Consider the following 26,341-nt stretch of genomic DNA (forward strand, 5'->3'; position numbering starts at 1 on the left):
TTAAAAACATTGAAATAAACTGATTTTTCTTAAATTATCTCTTTCTGTGTCATCGTCACTTCAATTTCAGTATTGCAGGTCGGGCCGGACCCGGGCCGGGCCTTAACTCGGGCCGGGCCCGGGCGGGCATAGGTTTCTTCAGTGTCGGGCCGGGCCGGGCCTCCGTCAGTAGTGTAGGGCTCGGGCCGGGCGCTGGCTCGAAATTTGCGGCCCGTGCACAGCTCTAGATCGAACCCGACCGCGGCGGCCGCGTTTCGATGGAGGCGGAACGCAAAAGGCGCGCGCGTGCTGTGCGATGTCAGCGCACGTTAAAGATCCCCAGTGGTCAAAATTATTCCGGAGACCACTACGGCACCTCTTTCTTCTTTCACTCCCACCTTCCTCCCTTCCCTACTGCGCGGTTCAGGTGTCCACCGAAATATGTGACGTATGATACTGCGCAATTGCCTTTCCTCAAAAACCAATTTTACCGCCACGTAGCTTAAAGCACGATTGAGGTGTGTACTGTTCCAAGAGGGCAGCTATGCGCCTTTCCTCTGCTTTCCAAGCTCCCGCTCCATTGGTTTCGCAGTCCACTGCTGGTTACAACGGACAACAGCGACGGCGACGCCGCGAAACGCAGAAACGGGCGCCAAAGAGCAGCGCTCTAAAAAAATATGCAGTGAACTGTCCTGGTCGTTAGTGTGATAGTCGCTCATGACATCTGTCGAAGTTTGCCACAAAAAAGTACAAGCACAAACTTTATACGCTCTATTACAAGGTATACAATTTCGTGCAGATCTCTGCTCTAACCACTCTAACTACTCTAACCATCAACCAAATTCTTAAGATATTTTGCTCGTCGTTGTTCACTTTGATAAGCACGCGCTCTTTTCTATCGCAGCTGGATTTCTGTCACGCTTGTTTCACTTATTTATCCGCCTCCAAGCGCTCCGAGCATGGCTCCGAGTTACTGATGCTAAAAATAACATCTCCGCCGTTCTTCGCTCGGCGCTCGCGTCGCCGATTGGTGCGGTGCTTATCCAAGATGGCGGGCGTGCGGATTTAGGTGGCGGATATGTATGAGACGTTAGTTTAGACGTTTCTATGCCATCTCGCTTACGATCGAAACGTCGCTGGATATGAAAAGACACACACCTTGGATCGCACTCCTCCTACTCTGTGTGATAGCCGAAGTCCGCTCGAGAAACTATCAGGGTAAGTGCGAAAGCTTGCGCCCGTGTTCTCGCTAACGCGCCTCTTGTGTGTGTATCGCCATTTTGCACTTGATTCGGAACAGATGTCATGCTCTTGAAGAGAGGCAGCGCGCATGAATCGTCATGTTTTGTTGACATGCAGCTCCAGGGTGATGTTGCTTGCGCGGGAGTCATGTTGTATAGGGATCTTGAACTTGACAGATCGGCGCGTATTCCACTGATGACACCCCATGGCCGTCGATCTTGGACCGTGCATTTCGTCTGGCATATAACGCTATGTTTTGTGACAGCGATCACCAGATCATTTGCTCACCGTGCCTGATGGATTTCACTGTCTCTGAAGCATAGTTGTTGGGGCACTGCCGCGCGACACTGCGTTCTCTATATGACGGTGCACGCGTCGTTCGCGGGCAGGTGCTGTTTTTCTCGTGGGAAGCGTGAGCTAACTTTAGGGGAGCGGCGAGCTGTGTACTTTTTCCTTTTCCCACTTTGCGTTTTGCATCGCTGCTCGTAATCGCATTTCACTGCGGTATGGACATGCCCGGGTCACCAGGGCTTATTTTCTTGGTATTTTTCTGCAGGCGATTGACATAATTAATTGATACTATTGTTTGAATGCTGTTGATTGCGCTCGAACATTCACAGTTTAGAGGGTTGTTTGTTAACTGCGCTTATTTTTTGCTGCATTATAAATTTGAATGCCCAGTAGCGTGCGTGAACGAATGTGTTCGGAGCATATGTGGTTACCTTCGTTGCAGGATGATGTTTGCGTTGTGTGCAGAACACGATTAATCGAGACTGCTGCTGGTAAAGTGAGTGGTCGTACTACAGTGGTGCATAATGGTACTGTGCCAAAAGTTTCAACTGCAATCTTGCATCGCAGTTGTTTCAGGAGCACAAGGAAAAAAAAAAAAAAAACTCGTTACGTGCTGAAGGCAGTTTGTCGCGAACGGCAAGCTTTTATTATGTATAATTTTAGCGACCGCTTTGCAGGCCTTAAAGCTTCAGTTTTTTTTTTTGTTTTTTTGTCAGTGAAGGAGTTCGTGTCTGTGCTGTCATTTGGGAAAAGTCGATGTTTAGCGTAAAGTATTGAGTATCCTGAGTGGTCACGTGAAAGACAATTTACGAATTTCTCGAGCTAGTTCTTAAGGGGCTTTGCTTGCTGAAGTAGCCAATATGAACATTATTGCATTGGTATGTTGATTCAAATTAGCTTTAGTGGCTAACTTCTTAGTACTGTAACTATGGCTCAGAACTTTAGAGAGAGAAATGGCCTTTTTGAATTAGTGCCGGGATGAGGCTTTGCTGTATGAACAAACTGTTCATCTTTTGTGTTGCCCTTTATATCAGCCGCACAAAAGATGCTGTGTAATAGAGTGTTGTCTGTGACTGTCTGTGTTTACCTCAATTTTTAATTCCTGAAGTCAAGCATTGTACATCTCGTGCTGAAGTGTTACAAGAGGGTATTTTTAGCATGCCCTTCTGTCGAAAGTTGCTCTGTGTTAAAAACAATGACCATGTCTAAGCAGTAATGAGCGTACGTTGTAGTGTGATACAACTCGAGAACGAAGCCGCAGATGCCCCTCATGGAGGCTGTGCAACCAATGGCTGTTACGAATTTTCATGACACTGGGGTGGGGTCAATCCAATTAATCTGTGATCAATCCCCTTTTATCTGCCACCCTCACCCTAGCAGATACAAAGGGATTAACCACTGTCAGGAAAATTGATGAACACCATTGGCTGGAGGGCCTCCTTTGAGGGGCAGCTGCCACGTCGTAGTCAACTACAGTAGTAGTCTTTTTTTCTGCAGAAGTACAATTTAAATTCTGTGCATAGCTGGTGCATTAAATATAGTGTAAACATACAGAAAGCAGCACAAAGGATTAATTCTGGTTTCAGATTACATTCCTGAGGCTACTGCTCTGGTTCCTTGCAAATCTGGTGTGTAACTGTCACAGCTTTTATTGCAGTTGCCTTGAGCCATATTAGGTGAAGTGATCTGGTATCCTTCTATGAAATACACCATTGAGGTGCAGTGTGTAATGTGCCATAATCTTAAGATTATGGCACGTTGCATGGCAAATTTTTTGCCCCTTTTTTTAAGGTTCCAAAAATTTTGTTTATGTCCATCTGTTTTCAGCAGCTAGTGAAAATCTAGCTGCTGAAGGCAGTTGTGCAGAACACCATTATGTGTACTAAGTTGGTGTTCCTTTAAAAAAAAAAAAGCATGAGTGGATATATACCTTGGTCTTGATGTGAATGAACATGACTGTTCCATGGATGGCATTGATGCCCAGCAACTTGCTGTCTGATTGCCATAAATCCTGTCACTTAGGATGCATTGTGCAGTTTGTTCAGTTTTTTTTTTTTTGTTCTCTGGTTGTGCAGGGGCACAAAGTTGTGAGAATTCTGGATTCATCATGAAAATTTGTGTCATGCCTTACTTTTACTGGAGAAAAAAGTGGCTGACAGAGAGCTAATTTTTAAGGTAATATAAACTCAGCACAGTAATTCTGTTGTGAAAATTGGTCAGAGCGTTGTGTGATCGATGGCAGACATTGCATTATAGAATTGTACCTTCTTTATTTTTCCTGAATTAACCGCGACAGTGCAAGAAATTGTGCTCCTAACTGCTCCTGATTCATATTTACTTTTGGCAGTCAGGTGAACTTGAATTTTGGAAGGCTGTCCTGAAAGACTTGCTGCAGCATTGTTCCCACAGCTTATTGAGTTAGTACCTGTCGGGCTTGCTGAAACATTGGCACATGCTACACTTAGCTGTAGAGAGCTCCTTATTGCTTTAAAGAATTTCTTTAATAAAATAATAAATTCTTTAATAAATTTCTTTAATAATGCAAGGAGTGTAAAAAGGGGAAGCGTTTTTCTGTTTCATAAATTTTGCAGAAATATGGAGCATTCTCATATTGCTGCTTGAAAAGTTAAATGTGCCCTTGTTTTTAATGGCTTGTCGCACTGGCTTAATTTTTGTTATTGAAGCATGTTAGAGCACTGGTATTTACCACCCTCTTTCTTTAATGATCTCTTCAAGTAAAAGGGCAATATTTTGGGCAGCTGGAATGTGAACGCGTGCCGAAAAATTGGTACAGATGTATGATTTTGTTGTAAACGTTCAGATGGAATGTGAACACATTCCTTCATTTAAATGACCTGGACGTATTTCCAGTCTTGCGGCAGAGTCAAATTGTTCAGTACAGGACCTCAGCGGTGGCCTAGTGGTTGAGCATCCGCCTTGCATGCTGGAGGTGCGGGGTTCGATCCCCAGTGCTGCCGGGCACCCACTGGTGATACAGTGGGTACAAGCTTACCCTGGCCTGGTGCCCAGTTTTGTTCAAGGTGAAATGCTTGGGAAATGGGTCGTTGACCACACCTTGAGCAAACAAAAATACCTTGTGCCATGGCGCTCTTTGACTGCAGATGCCGTTGTGCCATAAAAATTCACTATCATCATCATCAAATTGTTCAGTGCAAAAATTAAGTCTTGTTGCTGGAGTTACAACATCTATAATTTATTTTCGTTTGAAGCTTTGATGACAGAAAGAACTGTTTGTTTGTAATTGTGTACAAGTTGGTTACCACTTATGTCAGCCGGGTTTACTTCAACATGGTGCTGGACCTGCATTGTAACTTCGTGTCTAATGCTCTACAAAAAAATCAAGAAAGATAAAAATGCAAAAACAGGCATATGGCATAAAGACTATGGGGCCACTTAAGTCACCTTAAAGGGGCACTAAACACCTTAGGAGAGCACATAAATTTTCTCAGTCTCTACATTGTGTTGTCATGAGCACCTGAGCCAAATAATACACTTCTCCGTGCAGCAGAGAACACGCAGTCGCGTGCAAAAGTTAGCGAGCCCTTTCCGGCAACTTTTTCATACTCGTGCCTTCCTCCTTTTCATGCTCCTGCGTATGTCTGTTAGAGATGGTTATTTGTTAGGTTCTTTCAGATGTCGCATAGCTACCAATGGTCATGGCCAGCCAGCAGTGTCAGCTCTGGCCTCTGGGGGAATTCCACGTGTATCGGTGGCTGGTGGTGGGGCTGGCGGTGGTGCACTGACCCTGCAGCATGCAAAAAGTGACGAGTGAAAATGCTGAAATTCAAATTTTTGACTACAGATAACTCAGCTTCTAAGAAATGCATTAAAAAAAAAAATTCTTGCTGGAGGATGTTTATAAAGGGACGTCCTTAACATCCCAAATATACAGAGCCCCTTTTATAGTGGAATGTGATAGCATTAGATTTCACATTTATCTCAGCTTCGGTTACAACTTCCGTGTGTTTTCGTGTCAGTTTCTTTGCAATTGTCGGTCCATTAAACGTCATATTCGGACTACTAGCTGTAATAGCAGGCATCTGCTTTGCTGTGATGGTGCCGACATTTGCATATATATCACATTTTTTTTCTTTTTTTTTATTTCAGTTCTCTATCTGTGAGGGTAATCCCAAAAATAAGGTCTCCAAAGCGCTGGGGCTGCTGGAAAACTATTAGCGTAACTGTTAGCACTGCTCCCTCCTCTCTGAAACAAGTTATCGCTTGCCCGTTGGGCCAGCCACTTTGGGCTCAGAAGCCATTTGTGTAATGGAGCTCCCCCTTGTCGGGTGCAAAGTTCGCGCTTTTATTCGATTTTTGAACACAAGAGGCCTTCAACCAGTTGAAATTCATTGCCAATTGACAGAAGTGTATGGAGGCCCGGGCATGGATGGCAAAAATGTCCGCAAGTGGTATAGGGCATTTACAGTAAGCTGGTTGCACTGAAAGTCATGATGAAGAAAGAAGTGGGTGACCTTCAATTTCCGAGACAATCGCGAAGGTTGAAGAAATGATGCGACAAGATCGGAGGATCACTCTCGAGGATTTCTGAATTTTGGTTCCCGAGATGTCTTGAAGTACCATCTATAGGATTTTGACTTAAAAATTGGAATATCTGTGGGCAAGAGGGGTCCCATGAATGCTCACACTAGACCACCGGTGGGAATTGCGTTGACTTTTCCCGCAAATTTCTTTGGTGCTATGCAGAAGAAAAGGACAACTTTTTGGATTCCATTGTTACCGGTGAGAAAACCTGGGCATTCCACTTCTAACTTGAGACAAAACAAGAGTTACGTGTGTGGCGACATTCCTCTTCGCCTAAGCTGTGAAAATTCCAAGTGCATAGTCTGCAGGCAAAGTCATGGCAGCTGTGTTTTGGTACTGAATGGGTGTATTGTTGGTCCACTTCATGGCTCCTGGGTCCATGATAAATGCTGGCAGGTATTGTGAATGCTGAAACAACTCAGACGAGTGATTGAGAATTGGAGAAGAGAATGTTGAGTAAGGGCATGAGACTCCTCCATGTCAATGTCCCCCCCCCCCATGTCGCCTTTCAAACTTACGCTTCCTGCAGCAGTTCAGATGGGAAATCATCACCCACCCACCCTATAGTTCGGACTTGGCTCTGTGTCTACCACTTGTTTCCAAAGGTAAAAGAGCTTCCGGCCGAAAGGTGCTTCAGCGATGTTGGAGTGAAAGCAGAGGTCCAGTGCTTCCTTAACGACATGGCAGCAAGCTGGTATGACAAGGGAGTGCAAAAACTGCCTTAGCACCTGCAAAAATGCATCGACCAAAATGGTAGTTATGTGGAAAAATAGAAGAATGTTAATCTTTTTAAACCAACATATCACTTGTTGAAAATATTTGTCCTTCTATGTTTAAAAGAATTGGAGATCTTATTTCTGGGTTGACCCACGGAGGTTGCTATCTGGAATCTAGGTTGCTCACAACCTGGTGGCAGGTTGTGATGACTTCACATGACCTCTCTCGACCAATCATTAATTTAATTGCCATCTGCCACAGTGATGAAGTCACGAGGTCATGTGACCTCTCTTGACCAATGAGCAAATTTCGTTACACCGAACAACGGCGAGGTTTTGACAAGACGACAACACTAATCTTGTTGCATTATTAAAACAGTTTTGACTTATTTGGTAACATGATGAGGAAACAGCACATCGTTTGATAATATGATGAGAAAAGAGCACATTGACACGGTAGTCAAGATGTGTTGTCTTCATGTGTTCTGTATCGATGCTGTGTTTACGTCCTCGAATTCTTGAATCTGCACCAAATAGTCCATTTATAAGCTGCGGTTAATTGATTTATGTTTGATATTTGTTTGTAGCATTTAACACTATATTTCATCCTGCTAAAAACGTCAATCAGTAATGCGAAACAATCTTAATCTGCTGCGGCTTGACAATAGAGGGGAGGCTGTGATGCGCTAGAGGAGAGGGTGTGACGCGCTGCCGTCTTCAGCCGGCCGTGCCCCCCTGTTCCTTCGTTTACTAACGTCCTTGTGGTTCTGGCAAGCGAATGACAGCCCCCTCACTATTAATGTCATGGAGGCCATATATCGTCGCATGGCAGGCTTTGCATCATTGGACGTTGCCGCAAGGCGCAGGAATGGGAGTTTATTAAAATTATTTGTAGATTATCAGCTTGCTTTAAAGGACTTGTGCATGACGTGAACGCATAATGGCATTTACCCTACATAATGTAGGCATTTCAAAATCTGCTCTCCCGCACTGGCTTTTCTCATCTTGTACACCTTGGTGCCTGGGTCTGTGCTCCATGCACAGGAAATTGTGTCATCTCTCAACGCTGCCAATGTCTAGCCAAGCTATTGTGAGTGTTGAGCCAGCTTGTCGGTAAACAGTGATGTTCCATGCGGTAAGTGAAAATTTGAGAGCCCTTTTTCTTGCAGCATCTTAAGAACTCCGTGAGTTTGGAAAATGTGAGGCAAGTTTCGTTCTTAAAATTTCCTGAAACTGTAAAAATTCCCTTCTGTCCAAATTTGACCTCTTAAATTTTCTGAAAAAGGGAAAATTTCCCGACTGGAACATCAGTGTTAGTGAAGCAGTTTCAGTGAATTGTCACATCCAGGACTACTGAATGAGACCTCTCAATTCTGATGAGACTCATTCATTCCTTACAATGAACCTTGAACTTGAAGCACTGCTATACCGTATTAGTGTAGACGTGGGGTTTCAGCTGTATAAGGATACGTGCTTTATCACAAGCCTCCCCTTCACAGCATTTACGGAAGGTGTCGTTCACTTGGATCTCATCGTGATGGCTCAGTGGCTTTGTTGTTCGGCTGTTAATCCCAAGGTTGCGGGTTCAATCCTACCCGCGGCGGCCGTAATTTGACTAATACAAAAGGCCCATGTACTTTGTAAAACGCCTGTATGCTAGCATTTTGGTGGAGGTGAAATGCTAGAGGCGTGTGTGTGTGTAATGTCAATGCACCTTAAAGAACCCCAGGTGGTCGAAATTTTCGGAGCCCTTCAATACGGCATCCTTCATAGCCTGAGTCACTTTTGGATGTTAAGGCCCATAAAACAAAACAAACATCTTTGAAACTAACGTCTCTTGACAGTGTGTCGTTGCCCATAGACTAGGACTTGCATTAGTATATTGTCTTGTCAAAAATAGTAGACGAGTATTAGATGTGTGTAGTTGACAACCAGTAGAGAGAAAAAATTTGGTACTTTTTCAAAAGAGTTCATTACATTTATAGATGCATAAGGCCTGATTCTGATTCTCACAGGCGGTCTCCTCTACGGTGCGGCGGCGACGGAGGCGAAAATCGCGGCCGCAACGGAACGGAATGGTGTTCTAATCGAAAGAGACGCCGGATACCGGCAAACCAGTTTGGGTGGGCGCTCGCTGCTCACTGCTTTTGCTCCCTCGCTGCTTTCTTGGTGCCCGCGCACCCACGCACCCGCGCATCGCCGCCGAAGCCACGACGCTCTCCAGCGTCCTCTCTTGGTTGCAGCAAGCAAACCGTGGGTCACGTGAAGCGAGCTCGCGCTGTGACTGGTGCGCTCTCCGTGGGGCGGGGCTCCGTCGCCGCCGCTCGATGGAAACATAGAGCAGGACCCGGCGGCACCGGCCGCCCGATTTGGGGGGGGAAACTGTCCAAAAGCAGCCCCCTCCGTCAGCTGCGGGCACGACGGAGGTGACGGAGCAAGGGAAAAACCGGCTGTGAGAATGTGGCCTAAGTGTACGGAGCATTCATTAATTTAAAAAAATACGGATCAGTCTCTATAATCTTTTAATTTACCTCTGCTTACTCCATTATACCCTTTTACTGTCAAACATTTGACATCTTCTGTGGGATGTGCTCACATTCAGAATTCTGTATTCGCATTAAGACAGGGGAAGTTTTCCAGAGTAAAAGCAAGATAGCTTTGCATGAATTCTTTGCATAGAGCTACCACCCATTGCTACTACTGAAAGATATAAAGTTGTAGTTTAGTTTACATATCATAATTTCATTATTTACCTCAAGTCTGGAGTTCTGTCATAGCCCTTGAAGAAAAAATTAGCCCTCATCGTCATGTTTAATGTTAAGGGTTTAGTTTGTGGGGTCCACTTCCCTCTTTATGGTCTTACACAGAATGTTGCATGATGCTCACAAGCTGTTGAGCCTGGTTTCAACGCCGTATAGGTGCAGGCAGGTGTACCAGAGTGCAACTTCTTATGACCAGCAGAGAGCGTTGCGCGCATGCTTATCACCATGGCAGCGATAGCTTGTGAGGGCCCCTGTGCATTCCAAAGTGGGTTGCATGGTTGACGGGGGCTTCCTCATTTAACTCATATTATGTAGTGTAGTCTTGATAATTTTGATGAAATTCAAAACCTAATTGGCCTTTAAGTTAAGGATTCACTGTGGTTATTTCTGATTAAGTGCAGTAAAAAGGTTATTCTCAGATATTTTACATTTTTCTGCAGCATTCATGCTTTGTTTGCTGGCAGAATTGAAGTTTTATTTTGAAAGGTTGAGATTCACGTTTTACTTGTATCATGTAGTTCCTTGCAGCGCTACCAAAGCTGTGATGAGCAGTGATGAGTGCAGAGTTCTAGTATAAAAAATGGGCATATGGGATAGCTTGCACTAAAAAAATAGCATGCTTCATGGGGTACATGTGCCAAACACTATTTCCAGTCGAGCCTTACTGTACGCTCGTGTTATTTCCCGAGTTTAGTATGCATAGCTCTTCGTACGCTAAAATGTCGTGTAAAAAAATGGCAGCACTGTTCAAAGCAGGGCTCCTTGCTTCAGATTGAATTCGTCGTTGTTACTGCCGTTTTCAGTACATTCACTGGTCATAAATGAGGCACCAGGCTTTCGCTTCATCTGATTTCGCGTATAACAGAATATGTTATTGATAAATCTACTGTGTTTTTTATTTAGAGTGACAATTCTGGCGCTTTTAGAGCTAAAGAAGGATGTTGGTTTGTTGACAAATGGCTCCCATTCTAACAACTAAATAGCATCACTAGGTAAAGCTTACCATTTTTCTCGTTTTGCGTATGCTGAACTAAACATGTGAATTTGACGAATGGTGTAACATCGCATAAAATTCTTGCATTTTGCGTATGTAAACATGTATAAGCTTACGGTACGTAAACAACGTTTATTTATACTCTTTGTTAACCATATCTGTGTACGCCGCAAGCAGATAACAAGGCTCAGAAGAAGACGTTTAACGCGCTTTTTTGATTGGCTGAGGCGGTCTCTACCTTCCATAGTGCTGCAAGTAACTTATGAGATGTAGTATAGACCAGCCACGACTTCTGTGTCTAGATTATTTCATGGTGGTGTAAACTAAAAACAGCAAGGGCTGCACAGGCCTTTCGGGGCATCTAAAGTGGTTGCAGTAGGTTGGTAGTCAGAGCTATTTAGTGCAGCTGCCTAAAAAAGGGTCGTTGAAGTATTGGCAAAAAACAAGTCCACCACCAGAGTGCCGTTATATTAGCCATGCTATACATTCCTACTAACGCCACATGTTTATGAAGCTTTAGACATTAGCTCTTTCTGTGTTGTGGGTGGTGATTCTTTTTAGATATTTTAGTCGTGGAAAAGTATCCTAAATAGAGCTGCACCTTATGTACCAGTTTTGCGCAGTTTGATGTCAGTGCTGCCTTTACGTGGAATGAGTTGAACATTGCCTGTGCATGATGCCTGCCCCACATTCCCACAGCTGTAGCTACATAGTGCTGTGGGAAAGTCCTGCATGGAATCTGTGCTTACTTAAATAGAGCACCTCTATACAGTGCTCTGTTGCTGACCTCCACACTAGCTGCTGACGCTAGACTAGTGTTGAGAATGCACACATTTTGTGGCTAGATTGGTGTGCAATAGTGTCTGCGTTCTTGTAGGAGTTGCAGCCAAACCAAAAGGTTGAACAGCTCCTCGTTCCATAGGAATGTTCGTGAATGAGACTTATCATTCACAGAGTCAAGTTTTTCTGCTTTGTTTGCTTGGGTAATCTCTAGCCATGGGCAAATAGTGAGTTAAGGGATCTCAGTGAATATCGATATTCAACGAATAATTTTGAATTGAATAGCTTAAATATTTTGTCTTACTTTTCCACCAATAGTGTATACCAAGGAAAATAAATGGTTCTGCAGGACATATTAAAGTAAATTGCACTGGATAGTGTACCAGTTACGATTGCAGTGTTGATTGTAAAATTTATTCATTAACGAGCAGTTTTATATCGAGACAGTTACGACCACCACTCGTGCTTATGTAAGTGCTACCACTTCACAATAAAGATTAGAAGATGCTCACTAGTGCTGAATTTTTATTAGGTCTTTGCACATCTTATACCAGGGACAAGGACTTGTTCTCACAAATGTGTGTGTGTGCGTGTGTGTGAGAGAGAGAGAGTGTGCGCGCGTGCATGTGTGTGGGGGGGGGGTTGTAAAGACAAGTTTGCTCAGCATATTCTGCAAAAAATAACTCCCTCCTGTTGCTCAGTACATTGCTTGCTGTCAGAAAAAAAAAAAAAAATCTTAGTTCTTGTTTAAGTGGCAGGAATCAATAATACTCTTGGGCAACATTGACTAAAGTGGCTACCACAAGCCTATCACCAGACTAGGTTTTCTAACCAAGGTATTGGGGATGACTAAGGTAGTTGGCAGCTTGTTCAACAGCATCTCTACGCTCAACCTCGTGGCGTGCACTGGAGCTTAGGCCAGAGAAAACACTTTGCACGGTACTAGTTGCACCCTGCGCTGAGCCTGTCGATATAAAATGTTCTTGGTCATGTTGTTCTGCTGGTGCAAGCTCTCCTACTGCGGCTGTGAGCAAAGCTTTTGAGCTACTCTGCTGACTCTTTGTGCTGTAGCAAGCGCCTTAAAATCTAAATCTATCACCATGGCAAGTGCTAGCACATAACACATCTTGATGTCACTGAATCTCATTGCAATACCGTGTGAAAGGCTGCTCACAAAATCTGCTGCTTCTTTTATCTCCGGTTATTTTTTCTTGGAGTATCATGGTGTACAGTGCAAAAGGGGAACCACTTGAGGAAGTGTATGAAGATTATATTGGAGTTTTTGGCACCAAACGTTACAGAGATGACGCTGACTTAACGCCAACAGGGATGAACATCATGATGGATCAGCACCACCTTATACTTTCCACATCGCTTTCCACAATGCCATCCACATCGCTTTGGATGCTTCAAGTCTTTGGTGCTCAGCTGCTGACCCAAAAGATGTGGGTTCAATCCCGGCCGCTGCAGTTGCATTTCAATGGAGGCGAAATTCCAGAGTCCCGTGCGCTGTGGGGTGTTGGTGCATGGTAAAGAACCCCAGGGAGTTGAAATTATCCAGAGGCCTCCACTACGGTGTCCTGAGTTGCTTTGGGACATCAAACCCCATAAACCAAGCTTCAGATCTTGTATTCCTCATGATGTGCTCCTTTGAATAGCTGTACAAAAATGAAATTATGCACACAACTAGCAGAACATTTGAGATGGGACATAGCTGTTGTGTGAGGAAACTGGTTGGTTTCTCCCTTTCAGGACCATTATGGCCTGTGGGGTCTGGTGCACTGCTGGAACGAAACCAGCGCCTGCGGCCCAGCTGGACACGCGAAGGCGGCTGGAGCGAGCCAGAAGAACGACTGGCAGAGGAAGAGCAATCCAGGCTCAAAGGATCACATCTGCTAAGTGACCGTGAGGCACCTCAGCTGAGGCAGCGCTTTCTCTCTGAAAGTGCAGTCAGTGCTGAAGCTGCTGGAAATGATGTCTCCGGTTTGGAGAGCCTTGTTGACCAGTCTGCTGTTGAAGCAGGTGAAAACTCTTTCTACACTTTTGTCTTATGCAGTAGCTGTTGTACTCTTGCTTGTCAGTGTGTAGGCTTGAATTTTAACCATTGTGGCTGCCTCAAATTGCAGCTGCCACTGCTGCATAAGTGAGCTGCTAGCTGTCATACTTCTTCAAGAAACAACTTGGGATCAGTCAGGCTTTTGAGATATCACTCACTGCGGAAGAATTTTTGTTTGGTACACTACAAGAGTTGAGAAATTGAAGGCCTAATATATTCATATTTTATGCCCTCTTATATCTCCGTTTCTCGTTCTTCCTTTGACTTGGGCATCTGGGAACATTGCCCCACTTACTAAGGTATGTTTGCTTTTGCCAATCAAGGGGAGTTTACTTTGTGCTCTGTTAGCTGTGGTTACACACGATGCAGGAGCATGCCACTTGGTTGTGATATTCATGATAATGTACCTTGCCCACTGAATGTGTTAATCTACCATTACATCGTCCACTTACTTCTGTAATCTGAAGTTTGGGATCTCTTGATCCTGTTTACTGATTTATGGACGTTTACCGCATTTATTTGAAGATACATCAGGCTTTTTCCTAGAAATAATGTGTGAAACTAAGGGGTTGGGCTATAATGGTGACCAAATAAGGCTGGGCTGTCATTGTAATCAAAAAGCCTTCATCGTCATCATGAATAAATACGACCTAGCAGATCACCTTCTTCCCTTCTACCGACTTAAGTTGCAAAACAGTGATTTCAGTCATTGCTGTCTCCTTCCATCATCCTCGCTTTTTTTTTTTTCTGTGAATGTTATAATTGTTGACTGCCTTGTGTAGCTGTGCAGAAGCTACAAGCACAAGCCAATGGCTTACACAAGTGTACTGTTCTCACGTGCTCATGAGTGAAGTATCTATTGATGATTTGTGATGTTTGCATCAAGATGCTGTCTGTATGTTTCAGTTTCAGTCATCCATGGAATGCACATCAAGACAGGAACTTGTTTTCAGTTTTTAGTCTTCTCCTCATGAAATTAGAAGCCGATCTATATTCATATTTGTTTTTGTAACTTTTTATTATTGATAGATGGCTTCAATAAAGCGATTCATGTTTCCCTGTCTCTTAACACAACTGTTGACACCACTATAGAAGTACCAGTGGATGATATTTTTGAGAGATGCCATCTTTATGACATGACTTGGTTATATTGGCTCAGCTAATGGCTGTGTGCACTGCCATGTTTTGAAACTGTCATGTATTTTGGTCCGGCATTATTAGAGCATAACCTCATCCCTATGCTTGTCCTTGATGGTCTGGACGCTCTTTTGTTTCAGCCTAATACGAATGTACTTCTTAGCTATTATTTCTTTAGTTTGCGGAGTATGGTGGCTTGGAAAGGAAGTGCCGCTCGCTTCACAAAGACGCTCAATAACACTGCACTTGGTTGCATTGCTCAACATCAGTAACCACTAATGTGTTATTAACATTCATCAACTACTATACTGTGCTGCAGGATTCAGTTTAAATCTCAGCTGCTGCGGTGACTCAGTAGTTATGGTGCTTGGCCGCTGACCCGTCCGCTGACCCGTCTGGCTGCTGACCGTGTCTTATACACGGGTTCGATCCGGTCCACGGCGGTCACATTTCGAAGGAGGCGAAATGTTAGAAGCCCGTGTACTGTGCGATAGCAGCTCAGTTTGTGTGATAGCACCAAGCACAATTGTGCTAGAAATTGTTGGAGTTAGCTTTTGATGCAAACAACAAAGTACACAGAATGTTTGTGTAAGTGGGGTACTTTTTGATACGGGCATCGATTTGGTTCCCATTGAATGCGTTTCAAGATACATATACTGAGCGCAGTAGTACGTGCCGCCACTTTTTTTTTATGGCACTAATATGCACTGTGGCTCTGCCAAGCGATAATGTGCTGTCACGTCTTATGCATTGCAGTTCATATTGACATACCTGCCAACTCTTCTGATTTTTGCACAAAATGTACGAATTTTGACCCGTCTTACAATTTTGCTAATCTTGCCTGAAATCTTACGGAAAATAAGTTTTATCTGCGATAAACATTTGAAATTCTTTAAAAAAAACCATTGCCAGTGGTAACCTTGTGCCGCGACGAGAGAGGGATATGTATACCATCTGTGAAATTAGTAGCAGCTACTGGAACATTGTACAGTAAAACATCTTTAATTCGACAGTTCGGCATCGACAGTTTGGCAGTATTTACCGAGGAGGCTGGTACGGGCTTCAAAAAAGTTTTTCTCACGTCAAAGTAAATTTACTCGAAAAATTTCTGATAGCAAGCACCGAAGTTGGTGTGTATTGTGAGCCTTCTCGCTCATTTTTATCCTTAATTTAGGTCTGAAGGCAAAAAAAAAATGCCCTTTTTGCAAACTTTGGGAGTAATTTTTTTAACAAGTGCATGGTTTACCATTTTTAATTTATTTTTTATGCGTAAGCTATTGCAATGGGTAAAAGCAGAAAAAAATAATTATGGCTGAAATGTTAACGACGTCCATGTCAAAAATTTGTTAAAACTCCACATTTCTTGCTTTTTTAGTGAAAACCAAGAAAACGCGGAAAATGCTTTAATGGCTTCATGAATAAGTCAGATTAAAGAACAACGCAAGTGAAGTGTTCTGAAATATGATTTATTATTGTATCTGTTTCATGTTTGATTTTAAAAATTTGAACTCCAAACAACTTTTGCTTCTTCACGGAAACTTCGAAGCTCGCTCACGTGAGCAAAAATTTTAATTTTTTTTTTAGAGAAATACTTTGTTTAAACTCTATTCACATAATCGCCAACTAGCCCAATTTTTTTTTTCAAGAGAATCAGCGGTGCTCACTTTTGCGATCTGGGATGTTTCATATGGAATGACCCTTTTCTGTATTCATGGCTGTCAGTGGGAACTCTCAACGCTGCTTGCTCAACTAGCATTCATTGTTAATGCGAGGTGTGCTGTCTGTTTTCTCTTAATTATAGGGAAGCTTTTGGATGTAGATGTCCCACTTATCTTAAAAAAAGGTCCTATTATTATCTAAAACCCTTTGTAATGAAAACATTGAAAGCATAGTATGTATAAAAGCAATTGGCTGCACCTGTTTTTCGCTTAAAATTTTAGGCCATAAATAAGCTCTTCCATGTGTCGCAGTATGGTGTTGTCATTGGTGGTTAATCTTACACTCTGGGTGGAACTACTTAGCACATTTCCACTTATAATCTGCAGAATCACAGCAGTTGCACTGAACAGTGGTATTTTTAATATGTTCAGATTATTGCTTGGGGCAGTGCTGATAAGGGAAAGTAAGGGTAAGTAGACATTGCGCATGGTTTTGAATTAGAAGGAAAGCACCATAATGAAAAGATTAATGTTTTGTTGGTTTTGGTTTTATGGGGTTTAACGTCCCGAAGCGACTCAGGCTATGAGGGACGCCGTAGTGGAGGGCTCTGGAAATTTCGACCACCTGGGGTTCGTTAACGTGCACTGACATCGCACAGTACACGGGCCTCTAGAATTTCGCCTCCAGAGAAATTCGACCCCCGTGGCCAGGATCGAACCCATGTCTTTCGGGTCAGCAGCCGAGCACCATAACCGCTGAGCCACCGCGGCGGCCTTGATTAATGTTTTGTGAGGTAGTGCCTGGCAGCTGAGGTTTTCTGTTGTTGGGCCGCACCTGTTAAGCAGCCAGACCAGACACATCTGCTAAGGTATTATATGTATCAGTTTTAGGTAGTGACACTTAGTGCCAGGTGCACAAAATTTTCAGTTTGAGTTTACATGCTGCTGATTTTTGCTTTCTCTGTCTCTGTTGCAGTCTGAGCTTGCTTACTTCTGGTCTGTGCAGAGTCCCGCTTTGCAGGTGTCTCCAGCAGCAGGGAAAGTGGTGATGGGGGGGGCAGCCAGACAGCAGCCAATACATCAGAGGAGGCTGTGGAGGCTTCTGGACCGCATGCTGGAGCACTGAGAGCAGGGCCTAACGATGGTCTCCACCAGGTCACAAGGAAATCGGCCTCCGTTATCTCGGATATTTATTTCGTAGGTAAGTTAGTGCAGGCACAGGATGGTACTGTATGAAGTGCTTGCTGATTTGTAGTGCAGAAAGGTGAGGAAAATTTCTGACTGGGAAAAGATCTACCAGAGCTGCAAACATTACTGTCTGGGTATGGAAGAGAGCATAGCCTGTTGACATCCTGGTTTGTGTTGCAGAGTACTGCTAGGTGATTTAGTGTTGCATATTTTTTTTTTGTTTAGGGATTGTTCTTTCACTATTTGCTATGGCAGACATCTTGTATGACTACTTCAAATCGTTACTGACAGCAGTTGCGCAACTGATTTTAAAGTTTAAACAAGGGCAGATATATGGGTGACTCTTGGAGGGGGGTTGGGTATCTAATTTGTTCAGTGCAATTCTGGGGCTTTCTTAAATTATTGCAAAACTCATGTAAGGGCTGCACCCATGTATAGGCCACACCCCCTGTTTTGAACTAGATAATTGAGGAAAAAGTATGGTCATGTTTTTGTTTTGTTTTTTAATTCGTGTTTGGGCTGCACCTTCAAAATTCACAGCCAAATTAAAAAAAAAAAGTCAGGCCTTTACATGAGTTTATGCAGTATGTTATTGTGGATGTTAAATAAACAAAATGTCTAAGGTCAGAAAAAAAAATGGTGAAAAAAAAAATTGGGGACAGTATTTTGGTGCCAGCATTACAGAGAAATGCAAAATTGTTCAGTAGTATTTTAGAGTAGGGTAGTCCTTGAAACATGGCTCTATGCATAGTGCCTTGTCTGCACACTTAAACATGTATCTGCTCACCGCTTGGGGCACCGAGTTGTGTTTGTGCGCACCCTCACTGCATGTGGCTGCCTTCGGCAGAGGTCTGGAAGCATTACTAGTGAACCAGAAGAGCAATAATACCTCATGCACGTCTGTAATAAACAAACTAAGGACAGTTCCAATAAAGATGGAGGTCAGCTTTTGCCAGCCTCTGCAAGAGAGTGCTAATAAAGACAAAATTCAGCTTTTGTGCTGCTCCATTGTGATCACATGGATAAACCGAAACTAGGAAAGCATGTCACCACAAACTGCACGGCACACTGAAGATTGAGATCAGTTTTCTTTTTCTCCTAAAGAAAGTAGCATAAGAAACTTTTTGGCACTTCTCGTAAGTCCTAGGAGCTGGCTGCACCTCCCAGAGAGCATTTATCTTCAGTATGACGTGAAATTTCAAACACAAGGTCGGAGTCGTTCCTGTATGACTCGGATACAGCCTATTATTATCGCTTGTTGTCGGAACATAGGGGGATTTCGAAAGCCTTTTTTTTTTTGCAGAAAAGATTCTTTTTTTTTTTTTTAAGTTGACAGATTTTTGGGACTGCTCGATTATTCGGACCATTTTTCAGGTCCCGCCTAGTCCGAAAAATCGGTTGGCGACTGTAGCAGCTTATACTTGTGTCCCTTGACAAATCTTGGTAGTACAATACGTTAAGCGACCAAACGCACAAGTGAGCCGAAGCTGGATGCACACAACTTGGAGGGCTGAAATGCAGCTAGTCTATTGCATTGGTAGCTTCTCTGCACTGTGTATGGACAAAGGGGACAAGTATCTAATAATTAACTGTTGTAACATACGACGAACCGCTCTAGTTGGGACGTGATACGAAGAGAAGAAACGCAGGTGTTTATTTGCAATGCATAAGGGCTAGGGGGCAAAACATCCGAGAATTACAAAAATGCGGTTATAAAAGAGAAGGCCGGGTCTGGGGAGCGCAGCATGAAGAGCGAGAAGATTGTGACAGTCAGTCACTGCAGTGGCTTCCTCCCTGTGCACTTGTGCAAGGAGGCGAAGCATAAAAAAAAAACAAGAAAAAAAACTGTGAAATAGATCTAGGCTGCTTTCGCCATTGCCATTGGTGGATCGGATGGGAAGTTCGTCTGCACCAAGGACAAAGAAAATGCGGACTGAGTTCTTCGAGTGCCAGAATAGGAGCAACTTAGACCTTGCACCAAGATATGCAAATCGACATTTTTATGAATTGAGAGTGTCAGTTCAAAAGCTTACCTCATCAGCAGTTACATTTCTTGTAAATAGGAGGTTTGAATCGTACGTTTTCCTGGATAGTATGCCTTTTCCCATGCATTTAAAAAAAAAACGTATCAACAAGGTTTTGCTTTATGCCAATCACAACACTAGTACGTGGTAACGCTGTGCTGGATCCCAAGTCACAAGTCACATAGCAAACGAAACTTCAGTTGTGCTCGTAAACAACGCGGAAGGCTTTCAAGTCGAATGGCTTCATCGAAAACTAAACTTCTCGAAAAACTAAACTTCAGTTCTCTGACTACAAGTCAGACATGTTGCATGCCTGTAAGCGACTTCGAAGGTTCCAAAATCCGTGCGGGAAGTCATTGCTAGCGCTAACAACGCTCGTTGGATGCGATAGAGAACAAGTGAACTGCAAGTGGATATTTTTATTTATTTATTTTTTTTCCAATTTTATTCTATCTCTTATTTTTTGCAGCACTCGTAGCAGGTTGCAGTGCAGTGGCTGTGTTTGGAGTGGTTGCAGCTGGTTACTGTTTCTACAAGTGAGTATATTTTTCACGTTTATGAAGGTTTCAACTTACCATATTACTTGTATTACATGTAGGGTGCACTAATATTCGAAATTTAAGATATGAATCGAATATATTTGCTATTCAGTTTGTATTCGAGCAATTGATATTCGAGATTTTTCAGATATAGAAAAATTCCTGAATATTTGCCAACGATGGCATACCGTGCCGACTTTCATAGATTTGACCATGGCTAAACCATAGTATCTGGGCAGTTTATCCGGTGGTTGAGTTTTAAGTGTCCGGAAAACAATACAAAGGGCCTGTTCCTTTCTCTGTTGTTTATCGCTTGGACCGATGATATTCGGACAGTGCTAGGCTTTACCTCATGCGAAATCTGCAGGTGGGCTTTCCCACACATGACATCTGACAAGAACAAGATGACCGACCACTAGCCTTGAAAAATCACCAGAAAGCGCGTAGTTGTTTTTATATCCTTCCCTAATGTGTTCATGTGTGCCTGTGCGAATACAATAGAACCCTTCTATAGTACAGTGACTCGGACCAGCAAAAATCTTTACTACAGTCAAACCTCATTAATTTGGCCCCCCGTTAATTCGTATAATTCGGCCTCCCTGCTCCCTCCCGTCAAAAATGTACCTGAGTCTATGGCAGAAATCGCGTGCGCACTGGTTAATTCGGACGGAAGATGTGCCAGGAACTGAAGAAAGTTTACGAGACGCGCATCGCTGCTGTCATCCTCAGAAAACCAGTGCTTGGCCGAAACCACCCTCCATTTCGAAACCAAAAACGTGCGATGAGCAGCGCTGCTACAGTAAAACCTCGTTTATTCAGCCCCCATTAACTCAGAAATTCGTACTGCCATTGGAGTCACGCCAAATGTCCAAGCAAGTCTAAGGAGTTGGAAGCTCGTTTATTCGGATGCCGCGGAGCTCGCATCGGTTAATTTGGACCAGTCCCCGAAGGGGCGCTGTGTTGAAATACGACATGCTCAGTGGGGGGTCCTTAGATGGGGAAAAGCCGCTTTCTTTGTTCTTGAGTTGTATCCGACTGTAATATATCTATAGTAGCTTTGACTTAAATTTTTTGTGCTTCATTGCTATACCAAACTTGCAGAAAGCCTGGCATGACTGTAGGAGCCCAATGTTGCTTTTAATTTTTAGCCAGAGGAATGGTTCATACAGTGACATTCTCTAGATATTGTCATCATCCTTAGTTTTTCCTAAATATAACATTATATCCATGCTTGCATAATGCACTCATCTTTGCATGTCGAATTAGTTACAGAGTGAAATAATAGTAAAGTAGTCCAGAAATATAGGACCGCCTCTGCATGAAGAATTTGCAAGGAACACAATGCAACAAACCATATGAAAATCCATGAAGCCATTGTCATGCTATGCTTTTGCAAACAGGGCAGTCAGGTCAAAAAACACTTGCGAAAACGCATTTTCACGGAGATCTCAGCCACTTTTTGCTACCTGCGGTCACAGAAAGCATTAAAAAAAGTCACTTCTGGGCTGTTTTGGGAGAAAATGTTTCGGAATGTAATTAGAAAGACCTTGTACATAGTTACAAAATCTGGTATTTTCTAAAATTGAATTTTTTTCGAGATTTTCGTGATTTGAGGCGGTGTCCTCCTTTGAACGGTTAGGACAACCTTGAAGGGACCACAGTCTGGACGTAGCGTAGTCCAGAGATGGCCAGATATCGGCACCATGTGTGTATTGCCTGTGGCAGACAGAATGGTGCGTGGTACACCCGCTTGTAAAGTTGATAGTTGTGCTGTGGATGGCGTGAGAGAGAAACGCAGCTACCAAGCTGGGCACCTTTGATGTCTTTGGTGCCGAAGAGAAAGCAAGAACCAGAAAAAATAAAAATAGGCAGCTGTGGAGAGACGAAACAAGTGGTAAAAAAAAAAAGGCCGCCACCGTCTAGCGTTAGCTGTTTGGTTTACTAGAATTGATATGAATGAGATTAAAGGGAGGTACACCATGGAAATACAAATTTGTACATCGTTGGCACGCGGCAGGTGGTCGTCTCTACAATGCTATTGTAGATGGCGCTACAAGTCTCAATGCGAGATGTGCTGTTTTCTAGTTGCTGCCACAGATGGCGCTGTGATCTCAGGGTGGTAGCAGACCCCACGAAATCTCGAAACGTGATTAGTAGTTGCTGCCACAGATGGCATTGTGATCTCAGGGTGGTAGTAGACCCCATGAAATCTCGAAACGTGATGAGTAAGAGCTGATGCTCTTGAAAGAAAACTAGTCCAGTGCCGTTTACAAGTAGGATGGTGCTCGATTTGCAATTACCGTCCTTTACGTCATTACGTCATTTGGACAGATATAGCATACTCTCATATCTTGTTCTGGGGCACTTCTGTTTACCAGGCTTCCTTCATAGCCTGAGTCACTTTGGGACGTTAAACCCCCATACACCAAACCTCTGTTTACAGATATATGCCAAAACCTCAGAAATATGAAAAAAATTAAAATATTTTTGTATATAAAATATTAATCCACTTCACAGTTCAGGATCATCCATTTATTAGTGGAAATATTTTTCTCAACACCGACTTTTGAGCCATCGTACAATACAGGGCACTAGGCAAATTCGCTACCCGTTATGCATAGTAAAGCTTCAAACATATGACGTTGACTTAAAATCGCATTTCACATCATGTGTGGTGGTTTCCTTATGACAGTGCGCAACAATTATTTTTCTTGCAGAATTTCAATGTAGTCGATCATGCTGAAGTTAAAGTGTGGCATCTAGAAAAGACTAGGGAATTTTTCTGAATGCATACAGCGCACAAAACTGATCGCAGACAACACAATCCTTGCTCAGGAAAAGTTTAGACCCTCTTGAACCTACGCTAGTGGACGCAAGCTTTTACGCTATAAACTTTTTGAGTTACTGTGCAAAAATGCGGGTTAAGATCAGCTTTGATAAGACGTCCACATTTTCATCGGTTCTTTCAGAGCTCAAAACCTATTTCTGCGCCGCCCTGCGCAGTTCATCACAGCTGGAGGAGGCCCTTTTAGTTTCAGGAGCATCAGAAAGAAGGGCGCATCTTAAAAACAGCACTGAGTTACAGCTTCGTATTGCCTGTTGTAGTTAAGCATTTGCATCTTTTATGCCGTCTGTAGGGTCCAGAAGAATGCACGTGCAGCTGCTGACGTGGACTATCCAGCGTATGGGGTGACAGGGCCGAACAAGGAGGGGGCTTCCCCAACAGCTGACCGCAAGCTGGCCCAAAGTGCCCAGATGTACCATTTCCAGCACCAGAAGCAGCAGATGATTGCTGTAGAAAAGTGAGTCTTTTCCTGCTTCTGGCATGGGTACTTAACTTCCAGTCTTTGACAAGTGGATCATAATGTGGAGTTTTTTTCTTGATTGATGTGGCCTTGAATTAACATGTCTATCTACCTACCCTGAAGAGTCCCTCTTTGTTGCTTTGCATGCTTTCCTTCATTGTCTTAAGGGGGGATGAGGGGATCGAAGGCAACTTTTCTATTTTTGACTTGGAGTGATGAAATTTGGCAGACTCGCTTAAAACAGCATTGAACAGTCAGATAAAAAGTTTCACAATGACAGCTTCAGTAGGTTTCCTTTTATCATTGTTTATATGTTGTCCCCAGGTTGCTTGCTTGTGGAAAGCCTAGCATGACAAAAAAATGGGCTACAGGTGTGTAAATGCTTTTAATATTTACTATGAAGTGTGGTGTAAATCAACACATTTTTTTTTTTTAATTTTCTGCACTCTTTTTTAAAGGACACAATATGCACCTTCTTTTATGTTTAGAATGTATCATGCTCTAATTTTCGTGTAATAAAAACATGCGAGCCTAAATGGTAAATCTGAGACTGTTTCGATCCAGACCCCATTTCAGTGGTCACAACAAAACAAATGGGGTAAAAATCCATGCACCCATTGCTGTGCTACGCTTTCCACGAACAAGTTAAGCTCAAAACAAAATTTCGAGAAAACAAGCCTGAAAGTTCTAAGCTAGCACACATTTTCTATGTGTAGATGCCGACAAATATATTTATTTGGGGTGCTTAAAGTTTATTTTTGGGTGAAATATTTCAGTACAACTTAGAAAGAGTGTTGGAGATGCCAAAAAGTGTACTTTTTCAAAAATCGACTTTTTTTGCGATTTTTGCAATCTGATCCCCACATCCCCCTTTAATTGTGCAATGAACACCCTTCTTTCATGTTCCTCCTTTTCTACTTTTAGTTCTTCCCCTCATTTTCTCTTCTCTAGACACAGCAAGCTGCAACAAGGTATGAGCTCATTGCAGGCTGCTTTTGTCTGCATTGGCCCCTTCTCTGTCTCTCAGAACGGTCATGCTTGCTCGGCTGTGGTTATCGAACTTTTACTGGTTGTTACCAGCTGCTCTTTTTCTTTGTCATGCTGTTTTTGCTTGCATCCCTGCTTCCCATCTGGCTTCTTTGTTGTTGTGGAAATAATTCGAGTTATACAGTATAATCTCTTTACTACGAACCTCACATTAACGAATTTTTCATATTTACGAACTTTTTTCAAAATCCCCGCCAAAATATCTATATTTTCAATGTAAAAATATTTCACTACTACGAATTTCAAAATACCGAACATTTCAGAATAACGAGCATAATTTATTTGCCCACCTGTTATAAATGCACCTCATTATTACGAGCTTACCCCGGAGAAGTGAGCCGACTCCCCGAGAGGCACACGCTAACTCGGCTAATCGCCAAGGGCAGGCATCCGATACAATCCAGTCCAATCCGAAGCCGCCTCGCAACCGGAAGTTGGCTCGTCTCTCCTCCTCCGTTTTTTTTTTTCTCCCACGGTGTGCTACGGCCGGTCTCGACGCGCGCGCTCTCTCCTCTCTCCGCAAGAGAGAGCGAGAGAGAGAGAGAGCGCGCGTCGAGACCGGCCGTGGGTGTGCATGTGACTAGACTACCTCCGCGCTTTTCTTTTTTTGTGTGCGGCCGCCGCGAACGCGAGGCCTAGTCGTTTCTCGCCGCTGCGTGTTGACTGTGCTGACGATGAATTCTGCGGGCGCCAGCGTCAAGATGAAGCGACGGCAGTTCACGCTTAAGGAAACATCGTTTCGGAAGCGCCTAGTGCAGCGCTGTTAAACCTTCGGCTCGGACTCCCGACAGCCATAAATGTCCGCCAGGCTGCCGAAATGGTAACTGGGGTGTGGTGGAACGTAAAGGCCTCGACCATCAACAACTGCTGCAGGAAAGCTGGCCTGGTGAAATCGCCGCTTCACACAGAAGACTGCGATGACGCTGATAGCACGGATGACGACAGCGCAAAAGATGTGCGGACTGAAGTCACTGCGAAACTCTCTGTAGACTCTTCTGTAACTTTTGCCGACTACGCCGAGTCGGAAAATGCTGCCCCTGACTGTAGAAGACATCGTGAGCAGCGTTCGCGAGTATGGAGAGCGCGGCGAAGAAAATGAACTGGACGACGATGCCGACTCGCCGCCTGCAGACCAAGCGGCCGAACCTGTGTCTAGCGCGGAGGTTCTTGCATCCATAGGCAAACTTCGCACATTCATCGGACGTTGTAGCGATGTGCCTGATTCTGTGCTCTAAAAAGTTGACGTTGAAGAGTTCGTCCTGGGGCGCCTGTGCCGCACCCGCCAGAATCACGGATTTCTTCAAATAAACGAGCGCTGAACCTCTCGTTTGCGTTCCTGTTTGAAAATTACATAGCTTGTCGTGTGCCCTTCCTGAAGGTACAGGGTCGTCCACTCTAAGTACGAACACGGCGCAGCGTGGCCGCGCTCCGCGGGGCGCGAGCGCATCCGGCGCGGCCGCGCATCGAAGCTCTGCGGCACAGGCGCACACGGGCCTGGAGGCGGTGCTTTGTGTCGTCTGCTACAGCGCGGGTGAGCACAGTGCTTGCTCTGCGGTGAAGCGCAGCTAACTTTCTGCATGATTACAGCGCTCGCGTGCGCCGAGACAGCACTGCGGGAAAGCGCACCAACTACAGTGCGTTATGGCTGGTTGCGCGTACGACAACCCAGCGGCCTCTCGTCTCAGTGACACGATCTCGGTGATATGCAAGTATTGCGGAAAACTTGTCATTTCAGGTTTGAATTGATTTGGCTTATGGGGTTTAATGTCCGAAAGCGACATAGAGGAACCCAGATTATCGTCGACCCCATTGGGGTTGTTAACGTGCGCAGATATCCCACAGTAAACGGATGTCTTGCGTTTCGCCTCCGTTGGAACGGGGCCACCGCAGTCAGGGTAAGACATATATCTAACAGAAGCCAAAGTGTTCAGAATGGAAGTCGCTCGTCTGACCCTGACTGCGGCAGCCCCGTTCCAATGGATGCGAAACGCAAGGCATCCGTTTACTGTGGGATATCTGCGCACGTTAAAAATCCCCACATAGTCGACAATAATCTGGGG

The 26,341-nt window shown here is 43.9% G+C and overlaps 1 protein-coding gene across 3 annotated transcripts in view; it reads left to right on the forward strand.

Moving 5' to 3' along the window:
• Window positions 1-998: 998 nt before the first annotated feature.
• LOC149352650 (uncharacterized) overlaps window positions 999-26,341 on the forward strand; it is a 58,009-nt gene continuing 32,666 nt past the window's right edge. For all 3 annotated transcript variants that reach the window (XM_089581861.1, XM_089581863.1, XM_089581862.1), the window contains exons 1-5: window positions 999-1,197; window positions 13,080-13,349; window positions 17,185-17,379; window positions 19,860-19,926; window positions 23,067-23,231. In XM_089581861.1, the coding sequence (XP_089437987.1) occupies window positions 1,122-1,197; window positions 13,080-13,349; window positions 17,185-17,379; window positions 19,860-19,926; window positions 23,067-23,231 (773 nt within the window). In that variant the 5' untranslated portion in view covers window positions 999-1,121. The remainder of the gene's footprint in view (window positions 1,198-13,079; window positions 13,350-17,184; window positions 17,380-19,859; window positions 19,927-23,066; window positions 23,232-26,341) is intronic.

This window comes from Amblyomma mixtum, chromosome 3, assembly GCF_055824585.1.
Source record: "Amblyomma mixtum isolate Tamu chromosome 3, ASM5582458v1, whole genome shotgun sequence".
NCBI lineage: Eukaryota > Metazoa > Arthropoda > Arachnida > Ixodida > Ixodidae > Amblyomma > Amblyomma mixtum.